This window comes from Orbicella franksi, chromosome 1, assembly GCF_964199315.1.
Source record: "Orbicella franksi chromosome 1, jaOrbFran1.1, whole genome shotgun sequence".
NCBI lineage: Eukaryota > Metazoa > Cnidaria > Anthozoa > Scleractinia > Merulinidae > Orbicella > Orbicella franksi.
Window position 1 is genome coordinate 20,512,916 of NC_138145.1, and position 13,403 is coordinate 20,526,318.

General features: G+C 38.8%; 2 protein-coding genes across 2 annotated transcripts; one reads left to right on the forward strand and one right to left on the reverse strand.

Moving 5' to 3' along the window:
* The first annotated feature begins 16 nt into the window (after positions 1-16).
* LOC145496574 (glutamate--cysteine ligase regulatory subunit-like) lies at positions 17-5,861 on the forward strand. The gene is made up of 10 exons (XM_081476281.1): positions 17-250; positions 1,318-1,392; positions 2,037-2,115; positions 2,383-2,439; positions 2,754-2,857; positions 3,112-3,207; positions 3,571-3,624; positions 3,926-3,986; positions 4,958-5,093; positions 5,190-5,861. The coding sequence occupies exons 1-10, from the start codon at positions 83-85 to the stop codon at positions 5,215-5,217; spliced, it is 858 nt and encodes a 285-aa protein (XP_081332407.1). The 5' UTR covers positions 17-82; the 3' UTR covers positions 5,218-5,861.
* Positions 5,862-5,981: 120 nt separating this feature from the next.
* On the reverse strand, positions 5,982-10,541 carry LOC145496523 (von Willebrand factor D and EGF domain-containing protein-like). The gene is made up of 4 exons (XM_081476220.1): positions 10,448-10,541; positions 8,748-9,155; positions 8,138-8,266; positions 5,982-7,197 (listed from the first exon to the last, which is right to left on the reverse strand). The coding sequence occupies exons 1-4, from the start codon at positions 10,536-10,538 to the stop codon at positions 6,926-6,928; spliced, it is 900 nt and encodes a 299-aa protein (XP_081332346.1). The 5' UTR covers positions 10,539-10,541; the 3' UTR covers positions 5,982-6,925.
* Positions 10,542-13,403: the final 2,862 nt, after the last annotated feature.

Below are 13,403 nucleotides of genomic sequence, written 5' to 3' on the forward strand. Positions count from 1 at the left end.
TTTCGTGACACGAAGCCAGCAAAGCTACCTGGGAATTGTGTATCTCTACGAGCCAGCGATATTCATTTGCACGTTTAGAACAATGGCGAACGAACCGGCGTCTAATGGCTGCGTTACTAGCGAAGGTTTAGCCACGAAATTCAGCTCAGAAGAAGCTCTTAAATTTGCGAAAAAGTTGTACATACACGGAGGAAACATTTCCAACTGGAACAGAATCAAAAGAAAAACAACCCCGAGTTCTGCTGATGAGGTTAGTGACAACTTGCGATAGTCTGGATAGTGCAGTGCTTTGGTTTATGAGAAATGCAGTAGCGATACCAGTTTGTTGTCTTATTAAATAGCCTCACCTTTATACTGCAACCACAATTAAAAAATATTGTCATTATCCTCGTAAAGGAAAAACGCATGAAAGCTTTGCAAAGCTTCCTGCTTTTGGTTGGGCGTTTTCAATTTCACTGGGAAACGTGATTCCTTAATGCAGTGTACGATTGGCTGCAATAAACCTGCCAAAGATTTAGGCAGGTTAAAATTCTTATTACTAGTCACTGAGATTCTTGTAGGTTCTAGATGATAGGAATTCATTTATTTATTTATTCTTTTATCGAAACTGTTCGATATTTTGCCGTACAAATGAAGAATGAGGTCATGATAAAAACAGGTACCTCCTACATCCGATCGTGACTCGACAGTTTTAACTAAAATTCTTGCAGAGTAACATGTTCAAAACAATCGATGAATTCTTCGTTCGATTCTCGCTTTGCATCATGAGAAAGTATTTGAAATATTAAGGTAGCAGACAATGCATTGATCAAAGGCATTATAACTAGAAAATAGTTTGCTTTCAAACAAAATAATTGCAGTGTCATGCTCGTCTGTAAACATTTCCTTAATTTTAAGGGCAGTGATGTGAACTGCTATTTCTCGGAATTAAGGAACAAGTTAGGGAATCCAATAACTGTAACTGTTTTTCCTAAATCTGCAAACTTACCAAAAAAGGTCAATGGTGTTTAGCATTCATAATTCAATTTCCAGTTCTTGGACTAAAAATTGGAGATAGTAGAACATTAATGTACTACATTTAAAGTGATTCTAAAGAGATTAAATATCCAAAATGTACAGGAATTCTAGGATTACATTTCCAACTGAAAAATAAAAAACAATCACAACAGTAGGTTGTGTGCAGTATAAAACTACTGTTAGTGAGACAAGTAGTCTGCACTGAAAGTATTGTATTAGTATGGTAAGTTTTGCAAATAAAAGAGGGGAAAACATGGAAATTGATCAATGCCAGGTCTAAGATCCTACTATTTTTCTTAGCTTTCAGAGAGCATTGGAACAACCCTAAGTAGTGGTTTGCTGCCGATAAACAACAATGAGCAGGAGTTTAGCCCAGTGAGTTCTGTTTGATAACAATTTCTTGTCAGTTGATACAATGTATTAAATCTGACAATGCCATTAAAACATCCTCCTTACACATGTAGCATGTCATGCTGTGGCCAACCCTTACAGTTAAGTTGTCTGCAGATTTCTGATATTATACCGATTTCTGCAAAGATACTCCCACGATCTACTCTGGTTGTGACATGGAGTAATCAAATGGGAAGACTGTAAGGCAAGACTAAATTGGTCTATTCCCAAAATAAATGTAAAATTGTGCAGTTGCTGAAAATATCCACACTCCCCCCCCCCCCCCCTCCCCCTTCCCCTCCTCCTCACAGAAAGGATTGGAATTTCCTGAGGTGGGGAAATTAGAAAAAAATCCCTTCCCATTACGGATTTTTTGATTTCTTGGCTATATCTGAATGCTTGGTGTATTTCTTATCACAAATTCCTCCCCCCTGCATTTTGAAATAATTTCTAATCTACTTATCCGAGAGAGCTTTCTGCAGGTCCAGTGCTAATGTGATGGTTATGTGTTAATATCCATCCTACAAGCAGAACCTCTTGTATTTCTTTTTCCAAGAACAGAGAGAAGCATCTGATTGCAGGCTGGGTAACATCTTTAAATGTAATTTAATTTAATTTTCTATTCGCAGAGAAAAGCAATAAGGTGTGTCAACAAAAATTTTGTGGAGAGAATAGAGCGAGGAGAGAGAGAGCATCTTAAGATTTCTGGTAAATACATGTAACAGCTGTATCACTTAAATGGAGCCTGGCGTAAAATTATTAATATGAGTAATAAAGCTGTCAATGTTAAATGTACACATGTACACATATGGTCACAAAAAGAAATATTTGCCTGGATTAAACATTTGCAGTTATACATTTACAGTTATAATGTGTACATATATGTACAATTTCTAAAATAATTTTTATTATTTGTTAATTTACATGACTTTTGTATTTAACAGTTAGCATTACTATTTACTTTTTTCCTTTCAGTGAAAGTGTTTGCAGTTGACCTCAGACCTGCTATTATCCAAGATGCATTATTTAGAGGTAATGCTGCTCTTAATAACCATGGTGAATACTCTAGACTGTCTTCTTTTTCGCTCGTACAGTGTTTGACTCCCAAATTAGGAGGGAGGTACAGACAGTGACCTTGTCGGTAGCCAGCTGGACTCTAGATTGAGCTGTTCAAGTTGGAGCCTTGAGCAAAGGTTACTGTTATGTGCTGTGTTCTTGTGCAAGACACTTGACTGTCACACTGACTTTGTTGTCAATTGGGTACCTCTTCCAGGTGCCTCTCCGCCCATTTGATCTTCTTTGACACCCATAATAACCTTATATTAATTTTATCTTGGGTGCAAAAGCTATGTGTGAGCTTGGAGTGGAATCTGTGGAGACGTTGTTCTTGGCATTACCTGAAAATTTACAAGGTGAAGAGAATTTAAAGGTGCTGAAAGGTTTCTGGGAGGTAAGTCTTCATAACCAAGAAATACACATCAGACATTATTGTTAATAAGTAGCCACAGCAGTAATAAAAATTGACGAATGCATCCAAGGAAAGAAGTATACATGTAGGCGTGTTCATTCTTAAAATCATTTATAGTAATTTTGCAAGATCCATATGTACGTGTACAGAGCTCTGTGCATGTGCATTCGAAATTTGTTATGGGTAGAATATTTGGAATGAACTAACCAGGGAATGTTTTCAATTGGTTATGTTAGGAAATGGAGTGTTTGCTAGACAGTGGATATGTGGACAGTTTGGGTGTATGTGACTTGGACAAAAACATACTGGAAAAACTTTACGAATGGGCACGGGTAAGAAATACAAAGTTATGTACAATATGTTTGTAAATGACAAGTTAGATTTTTTTATTGGTGACATGTGTAGTCTTGCCCATCATACATGACTCTTTCTCTGTAGTGCTGTATTCATTTTTGACTGTTTACATTGTCAGCATTACAATTTTTAAGATTACAAAAAAATGTATCTTCCTGCTGTAGTTTTCTCTTCATGTTTTGAAAGAAGCATGAAAAGTGACAGTGCCCATGTGCATGTAAATGAAACACTCATGGCACCTATTTAAGTGGAATAACGTTATTTAATGCTTAAAAACACTTATAACTAACTGATGTTATCGATGGCCATCTTAAAGTATGTTATGTTGTGTCTTGTTTCAGGTGAAGCCTCAGATCAACCAAGTCAATCTTGCTTCTTGTTGTGTCATGCCAAAGGTACCTAACACTTGTTAAATTTAATAGAAGAGTTGACCAGAAACGGGAGGCGACATTTAAATGCGCATATTAAAGAGGTTTTTCAAAAGCAAGTTACAACCTGTTAAGTGCATTTTAGGTGTATGGTGAACGAGATAAAGGTGGGAAGTCATCAAGTACAGTGGCATATATCGTCTTTAGATATCACAATGGTTGCCAACATTTTAAGGCTACATCAGAAAACGTGACAGACGGATGTACCTAGATTATCGGGAGAGTTCTAACATTACAAATTATTTATTTGGTATATTGCGTTCCGCAGGAGCTTGTGGCATTTAGTGAGAAACATGATATTCAACTGCTGACACATGCCGATCCAAAAGGTACGTGAATAAACGAAAAGTAAAGTAAGCTATAATATTAGAAGTACAGTGGAAATTTTATTAACCACGCTTAAGGTCTCGTGCCCCTCAGTAGAGTGTCAGTGGCTCTCTAGTCCTCTTAGTTCTCTGTTTCTTACAAGTGGTTTTTGTAGTTCTCGTGCTGCTTGTAGATGTTGTGGTTGTTTGTTTGCCGTGATTCTCGTTTACCCAACATAAATAACCAGAACCTAACGTGGAGAACCACAGCGACAACGGGACCCTTGACAACCTTAAGAACTAGAGAATCGCAAGAACCACATGAAGACAATACAAGACAATCCAAGACAATAAGAGCAAAGAGAACCACAACGACGACGAGGGAACCAACAGAACGATATGGACCACAAGAAAGAGGGAACTGGCCATGACATCCAAGATAACCAAGAGAAGCACTGGAACCACGAGAAACATGAAAACCATGTTTCAGGGGCGGATCTAGGGGGAGGGCGCAGGAGGAGCGCACCGCTCCCTGAGATGGAGCCTTCTTCGTATTCGCTTTTAAAAGTTGTTTACCTCACTAGTCAGTTACGCCATTCCTTAGTGGTGCACCCCCTCCTAAGAAAAATCCTGGATCCGCCCTTTTGACTGGAACCAGAAAACCACAAGGGCCAGTGAAGTACCTTGGGAAGAACAATGACGTGACTCAGTACATGTATCATGACAACCAAGCCTGGACAACCAAGATAGCCTCAAAAACCACAGGAACCGAGTGAAGAACTACGGAAACCAGACAAACACGAGAAATACAAAAAACGGAGAACCATGGACTGCTAGTTAAAATTTTTCTGAATTCCGGGTATCAGCGAGCCATCTACACCAAATGTAAACTATGTTGCAATAATGGAATTGATAAATAGATAAATAGATTTCTTCAAATTCATTTTAAATCGAAAAGATATCAAGTGGTATTCTCTTTTACAAACTTTCCGCAGACATCCTGACCAAAGAGAGTCTGCAAGAAGTGCTGACAGAAGGCTGTGAAAATGTACCGGTCCAAGGTTGGAGGCCCGTGTGGGTCCTCAGGTATTCCGTGCTTGTAAAGTGCCGTGGAGTTATCAAAAATAAAGGGTACGTTGTAAACAATGGCTTTTTTTTTTTTTTTTTAGCAATTTTGGCATACTTTTGACTTTATCTAACAGTCCTATTTCGTTTGTTCCACTTCAGGTACATAGTCAGTTGCGAGCAAGATTAAATGGCCCCTTCTGGATAACTTCATGTTTAATACACTCTCACGCCAAGTCACAGACACTTGTATTTTGTCATCTGATTGTACTGCCTTGATGGTGACTCCAACACTACATGTCGCACAATCGTAATACTCACTCCACGATTTACTCCACGAATAATTGTGTTTCATTCATATAGGGCAACACAGAACTGTTATTTCATTTACTATGAGTAAAGGGGAAGGTGTAACTTAGGAAATTTTTACAATGTGCGCTTGTTTAATACTTAAAAAAATAACGAGTGTGAAGATTTAAGACCCTTGATCGGTAGGTAATGTACGAAACTGGTGAATAACATTGATCACTGAAACTCTGGATAGGGTGGTTGTAAATTATCACTATAATTGTTGCTTCGTGTATTCTAAGCGGTAAGACTATGATGAACGGTATTTTTTTTAGCAATAGAACAACTCAACAGTCTTTAATTACTTACACATAAATAGCAACGCAGTGAACTAACCAAACCGAAGGTGATGTAAATTTGACTTTGTAGATTATTTGTATTTTCGTTTTGGTGCTGTACAGAACGTGTGACGCTATATCGAGACATAATTGTTATTTTGATACAATTTGTTGGTTTATTTATGGGGAAAATAAAAACTGTAGGTAAGAGGTGTAATGGATAATGGTAAGAACTTTAAATAGTGCATTGTTTATCTCTGTAAATGTTTTACTATCTCAACCTTACATCACTACTTTCTTAAAGACTTTTATACAGCACGCATGAAAACACGGGAGATAAATATTCAGCTTTAAACAAACTGTTAACTTTTGTGCGTATTTGTTGATTTATTTGTCAGTTTTTTTCGTGTTACTGGTTTGCCCAGTTTTCTTCAACAGTTTGCTCACACATGGAATCGTTCCTGGAAACGAGTGAAGTCGTCTGATTTTACGTACGTTTTCCACTTTAAAACAAAATAAAAGGCTTTTCATACTACATGTACGCGAGTCCATGATGGTGTCCATGAGTATATCAAGATGCAGTGAGCAAACCTTTTGTTGGCAATTTAAGCTGTAAATTGCCTCTCGCAAACAAGGCGGTTGGAGGTTGACGAAATTGGCGATGTCACAAGCATTTGTTTCTTCCTCCTTCATACCTTGCACCCGTTTCCGCTACAATCTGAGGATCTCTTGAGGATCTCTAAAACAGGTTAAGGGCATTATAATGATCTTATGTGATCGATATTTCATCATAGCATAAACACAAACCTTTTATTTCTACTTAAGCACATGCTATATTACTGTATTAACATATTATTAAGGATTTTTCACTCATTTTTTCCAATATTTGTATAGTATCCAGCAGTATATCCGGCTTACATAACCAACAAGCAAAACGTACTTTCTAATGGATTTTTTGTCATGTCTGAAAATGGGATATCACTTTAACAGCATTATATACGGACATTATTTGCGCAGCAAGATACATCATTACCTCGAAGCTAATAACAGTTTTCGTTTACCGTCGTGGCGAGAAAAGAGAATTATTTGTTGGCTGCTGCCTGTTCTCCGCCCCAGATCCCTTATAATCATTATTCGATGACTCCATTTTTTTCTGCCATTCCTGCCTATACCTGTCACGCAGGCTATGTTTTAATTTACGACCCTCTTAATTGCTAAAAACAAAATTTTCGTCGTTTAATTTTATATTGTAGCGAAGCGATTGCAAGAGGGTCATTGTTTCTTCCAGTGATTATGAACAGCAGTACCATTGCCGCAGTATCGCAGGAAGCTTTTCCCGGTTCCAGGGAATTCATAGACGTAGAAATTTTTACACCGACGGACCAAAATTTGTTGTTTGAAGTAACAGCAATTACCGAGCCAGTGAAAACAGACTTCTCTGAGCACTGCGCCGTCGGAATGAGCAGGATGACCGTCTTTCAGCCAGCCAGTTGCGTGGGTGCCACAGTGATACAACTTGACGCATTTATCCGCCATCTCAAGTCCTATCGAGACAAGAAAGGTCATAAGAATGGAAGTCCGGGGGAGGTACTCGGTATATCTTTGGGTGGGGGTGTGCCTCTGGGCCACTGAAATCCTTACCTATACTAGACCATGATCAGCTTGATTTTGCAACCCTATTCTAGACTAGGCACTTACTAACCCCTACTCTATCCCCGACTGTCTATTTTGAATACAGAAACTTTATCACTATCATAGCCCAACTAGCCTGCGAACAGGTTCCCGGCGAGGACGGAAAAAAATTCCGGCGAGCGCGAAACAGAAGAATTCGGAGAGCAAAGTGATCGGGGCGGGAACAGCCTGCGAACAGGCTCCCGGCGGGAACGGAAAGTCACCTCCGAGTTTAATTTCTATCAAAGAACCCAGGATAAAGCTAGCTAGCTCCTGGTCTAGATTAAATGTTTATACACTGGCCACTTCTCCGTTAAATGATACCCCATTCTAGATCAAAATTGCCAGATTTCTATACCCTATCCCAGACTAAACCTCCTGAAAACAATACCCTTCACAGCAACACATACCCATATAGCTTATATCTGGGAGTAACCCCCCGCCCCCGCCCCCTTCGGGAATGGAAGCAGCATAATGAGCGGATTGTCGACAAATGCTGCAAATTTTATTGTTGTAGAACATTATATTGTAAGAAAAGAGGCTTAAGTAATTAAGCGACGCGAAACACAAAGCAAGTTCTTTTTTAGTTCTCATTGGAACACGAAAACAGTTTTTGAACATACTGCAATTGTAAATAGAGCCAAACTCTTCAAAGCGGGGGAGGGGGGGGGGGGCATATTTTAGAGCCAAATCTAAACAGAGGCCCATGGGTTATGAAGGAGCGTACCACTAGAAGACTTTAATGACATCTAAGGAGGCTTATTCTGGGGATATGCGGGGGGGGGGGGGGGTATAACAAGGCTAGTTACTTACCCGCTTCATCTTTAAACCTGTACCATCCAGGAGTAAGTCCAATGTCAGTCAGTGATAGAAAAGGGTCATAAAATCCCTCTGCTCTGTTCATAGCGTCTAGCACGCCGTGATTCTTGCACTCGTGGGGAGCTGCATATTCAAGATGATAAACGTATTAGGAGCCAGTCAGCCCGTCTGTTTGTCTGTCCTCTCTCAATCAGCCAAAACGTTTTGTGTCAGTCAGTCAGTCAGTGATCCGGCAGCTAGTCAGCCCTATTAAGTGGGCAACTGTCATTGGCACGTCAGTCAGTCAGTCAGTCAGTCAGCCAGCCAGCCATTCAGTCAGTCAGTCAGACGGTCAGTTATTCTGCAATTCCGTGAATACGTGAATTAGCATCTCAGTCAGTTAGTGTGTCAGTCAGGCAGTCACCCACTAAGTCGACCATCCCGTCAGTCATGTGGTCGCCAAATCTGTTTTTCGGTAAGCCAGTAAGTAAGTGAATAAGCATATTGAAATCAGTCAGTTACTATGTCAGTCAGAGATTCAGTCAGTCAGGTAGTCAGTCAGACAGCCAGTGAGCCAGTGGAAAAGTCATAATCAGTGATCACTCCAGTAGCTGCTAGCACTTACCTTCCACAATACTGGAGCTAGTTTCTTTGACGGCGTCCCCGCAATACCTCAGCGGACACTTGGGTGGAGGCTTCAATTGGTATACCATGAAATTACCGCAATTCCTGACATTAATAAATATCCACTCCTTACAGCACTCTCCTTCAAGATGAAAGCACACTCGTCGGCTCACCCTCCCATCCTGGGGCAAAGGATGGTCGCCGTCCAGCCAGCCAGGACCGTAGGCCCCGCAGTGAAACTTGGCCACACATTTCGTGGGCATCATGCGTCCAGCCTGCTCCGTAAACCTGTACCAGCCGGGCTGTAACTGGTTATCACATCTCTCGACTTTAAAGTCGTAGTAGGTGATACTACGATATTCGCTGGTTAATTTAGTATACTGGGTGCATTCGTCAGCGTCGACAGCAGCTGCAGAGGGGAAAGATTAAGGATGACAACCAGAATTAACACAAGGAACAAGAAAAAAAAAAAAAGCCGGAAAAAGGATGCTAAGTTTGAATCGTATCTTCTGGTGGTGACTGAGTGTCCGTTCGTGTACTTCACTATAGCACTTGCAAAACAAAATTCTGAAATTACTAGACTTGTGCGTAAAAAAGCGAAATGTTACCAGAATAATTAAGCAGTGGAAATTTACGCATGACGAATTTAGTCTAAAATAGTCTGCAGAATCGATCGAGTCTAAAAGAAATCTAAACGTGAAATGTGCGCTAGGGATATGCAGGGACTGAACCTATACGGACCCCTATACGCTTGGACACCCATGGCAGTCATTTAGACTATGTAGCTTTCAGTGGATGCACCTTCCATTCGGTGGCATTGAGACAATCATAAGTGTTCACTTATTTTTAGTTAACCATATTCTTGTGTTATTTACTGCATAGTAAGAAAAATGATAAGGACAAATGATACGGGTGATTGATTACGATCACGCGGTTAGTGTTGTCATAAATTACTGAGAACAAAAGAATTATTATGTCTACTTTTTAGAAATGAAACTGATCATAGCCATTTCCACTTGATATTCCAGTAAACACAGTAGGACACTCACATTAGAAAAATGGCTTTCCCCCTGAAAATGTGTTGGACTGATTTCAGCTCAGCCCTGTCTGCGAGCAGTACGTTGCTCGACATTCTTTCTGTGGTTTCTATTTTGTTTATCAACTTTAAACTGATCGACCCACGCCTGCAGTTATGTGCTTTACGGACGCATTAATTACATGTCCCGCCTCGTAAAGACTCTCAAGACAAGACCGTTACCTAGATGGCGCAAGATATTCGTCAAGAATTAAGTCGGTTGATTAAAGTTACTTTTATCCTCAGCCCTCTCTGCAAGTATTATACTCTACACTCTTTCTATAGTTTAAATTTTCTATGCACTTTGAATCGACGCCTGCATTTATGTGCTAGATAGATGGCTTCATTTCCCGCCTTGTAAAGAATACATCCGTTACCAAGTTCTCGCAGAATATTCGACAAGAATTTTACTGCTGAAGTCGACTCGACCTGCACAAACTTGACAGAAATCCATGTGACGCTTTTGAGTCGAGAGACAAAGAAGAAGCTTAGCTTTATACAGAGAATGCTTTAGCGCTTCCTTAGCTTTGTAGGCTTACTAGTACGATCAACACGTCATTGATAAGTATTATGTTCTTAAGAAAATATAACAGACTAGAGAAATATGAATTTCAGTAACAAATTACCTGCCACATACAGAACACAAAGCAAGGTACTTTGCAGACGTGCTAAGAATCCAGCGACATGTAAAACGGAACGCTTCATAGTTTCAAACATAAACAACCTCTATCACTATTCTGTATATACGTTTATAGGAAAATCGTTACACTTGATCAAACATTCGTTAAAAAACTGCATTGCAAATTGTAGTCAAACAAACGCGCGAGAAATTAAGGGTGAACTCGACCGTGCATATTATAACATTGGTTTTTGACGATGTTTAGTTACTTTGTTGGACAAGTTGAGTGTCGTATACTTCAGATAAAACACTGATAATGCCCTACTTTCTATCTTCTTTTTTTCCTAAATATCTTGCGAACTTAAGGCGTGAAACATCCTGAATATAAACTGATGTTTTGGCGCCAAAGTATTTTTAGGCAAAACTATTGTTCTCTCCTGTAATGTATTCCTTTTTGCGTCCTTTGTCCATTTGCAATCAGACAACAGACTTCTACATTGAAGTGTTTAGACTATGTACGAAGAATAAAATCAAAATGCGATGTGTATATCGCCAGACACCAGACAATCTGACTATTAGTATTTTATGTTTTCATGTCAGTATATAATTAATATGCATATATATTATTAGCCTCACAGAATACTTAGAAAACCATATGCAAAAAAGTATAAGGGTAGTAGATTCTCTCACACCCCATTCAGACGTTGTTTTGCTTAATTTTGCTTGTAAGACGTTAAAAAAATAGCACGTAAAATGACTTAGAAAGTGATTTTCAGCTACCATATGTAATACAGCAATCAGTGAAGTTCCTTTTGTAAGCGGAATAATGATCCGTGTCACATGGATAAACAACACGGCTTCATCGTGTTTGTGTGACTCACGTACCTTGGCACAGCACCAAATAACTCATAAAGAACAGCAAGGAAATGCTCCCAACTATGTTGAAGTCTTCCATTAAAAAAAGTCCGCAATTAAAACTTTGAACTTTTCTAAATGGCCTGCAGTGCTCCAGGATGTAACAGTTCAAACGCTCTCAGCTTCCGTGAACCAATGAAGTTCAAGGTTTCAATCGATGTCGTTACCAGGAAAACTGAGGAGTCGTTTTTTCTTAAGTCTTAGCTAGTTTCCTCAGCGACCGACTCTTGCTTCAGTCTGATGGATGACAGAACGCATTCAATTAAAAAAAAAAAAAGAACGGAAATACGTATACATAACTGAACTTAAGTAACTGTTTTCCTTTAGACTTCTGTTTGAAACCCTAGAGACGCATTGCAAACCGAACGTCTTGGAAACCTTGTTGACCTGTTTTGAACATTCTGTTTCTTTTTCAAAGTTAGTTCAGAGTTAGAAGAGTAGTGCAGATCTGCAGTTGAATAAATATTATAAAGTAGTATTTTGTTACTTGTACTTTCAGCGACAGTGAAAGGAAAAAGAAATACAAAGAAAGAAAAAGGTCAAAAAGGGAGGTTAAGGATATAGAGAGCATAAAAAAAAATTAATTGAAATATATCGTTGGTATACAGGAGTAACATTTAACAACGGTAAGTACAAATATGGACTAGGAAAACTATAACTAAATATTTGTCAGTTCAGTCTCCTGTTGTGGTATCCTAGGCAACAAACGTGTATCTAACTGGAATCTGCTACCTACCTACACATAACACTTGCAAATACATTTGTATTGATTCTGTTCACAATAGCAAGACAAATGACAGAATATTGGTTATCTTTCAGAAGGATTAGTTTATCTTAGAACATGGCAAATAACGCTCTCAAGCTATTACTCGTGTCTCTGATAGTTTGCTCATATCTTCAAAGCACTTGGTTGAAATCTTATGAAGGTAACGTACGAACCTCATTAACCATCCCTTACTAGTGCCTTTTAATTTAACGAAGCCAGCCATTTAAGTCCTCTCAAGAAACAGAAACTGTTTTGTTCATGGGAATGTTTTGGCATATAAATTGAGGGTGAAGAAATACCTGGGTTTGTTTTACCTATTTGACGAGCGATGAGGGTAAAGGATGTCCAGGTAACGATTCACAAAACATATTAAGCTATCCATTGGATGATGGCTTCTCCCGGCCGGTAAATAAAGAGAGAATCAAGAAAACGGTAAGCGTTTTTTTTTTTTTTCCTTAAATGTCTAGAGAGTGAAGTATGAAAACGAAGAGTGTCGCAAATTTTTATCACTCTTACAGGTTTATATTAGAACTGAGTAGTATCAGCAGATGGCTGGCTTAGTTTCAGTCACATTTCGTTATTGTTGATGACTTGTGGTGCATGTCGATTCATTAAAATTAAGGTCTTCCAAATTATAATTGTTGTCCATGTTGGTGCATCTAAGTGACTCAATACTGACTTAGCTCAGAGCTCGCAATAACTCAGTTATCATGATGAAAACAATGTTAATCGTACGAAGTTTCTGAATATCAAACGATTTAATCTAATCACAGCTGGATGGACTGTGAGTCGGCAGGTCTATACATTAGGCCTCGGTTTTCAAAGGACGATATATAATAAGTCAAATATAATTCTCGCATTTTGATTGGTTTTTACTTATGATCTATTGAAGGAAAGACGCAGAGATGACGTCATAACACCTTTTTTTGTTTTTGTTTTCCTCAAAAACCTCTTCAGTTTTTCAACTTGAACATTTCGCCGAGTAAATAATATCTAAAAAACATTCAAGTTAAAGCCGTTTAAACTATATGCATTGAGGTTTTCGATCTTGAGATCATAAAAGTTATGATGATCTCAATGTTCAAAAACGTTGAACGTACATAGTTTTTCACAGCTTTTTATTAGCTTAAAAAAATTAATATCTTTTTCAATTGGTTTTCTTCTGTTGCTTTCAATTTCGAGCACGTTCAATTCAAAGGAACGTCAATCTCGGGCTAATAAACTAGTTTGACCTACGACTCGTCCATGGCAGGCAAGTTAAACAGACTGATCCAAACTATCT

Bases quoted from the DNA above. Each gene is read 5' to 3' on its own strand.
- LOC145496523 (XM_081476220.1), bottom strand. From the start codon at position 10,538: ATGTTTGAAACTATGAAGCGTTCCGTTTTACATGTCGCTGGATTCTTA. The intron at 9,156-10,447 runs GTAATTTGTTAC...TCCCCTCTGCAG, and splicing joins TTGTGTTCTGTATGTGGCAG to CTGCTGTCGACGCTGACGAA. The intron at 7,198-8,137 runs GTAAGTAACTAG...TTGTCTCGATAG, and splicing joins CAGGTTTAAAGATGAAGCGG to GACTTGAGATGGCGGATAAA.
- LOC145496574 (XM_081476281.1), top strand. From the start codon at position 83: ATGGCGAACGAACCGGCGTCTAATGGCTGCGTTACTAGCGAAGGTTTA. The intron at 3,625-3,925 runs GTACCTAACACT...TGCGTTCCGCAG, and splicing joins CTTGTTGTGTCATGCCAAAG to GAGCTTGTGGCATTTAGTGA. The intron at 3,987-4,957 runs GTACGTGAATAA...AACTTTCCGCAG, and splicing joins GACACATGCCGATCCAAAAG to ACATCCTGACCAAAGAGAGT.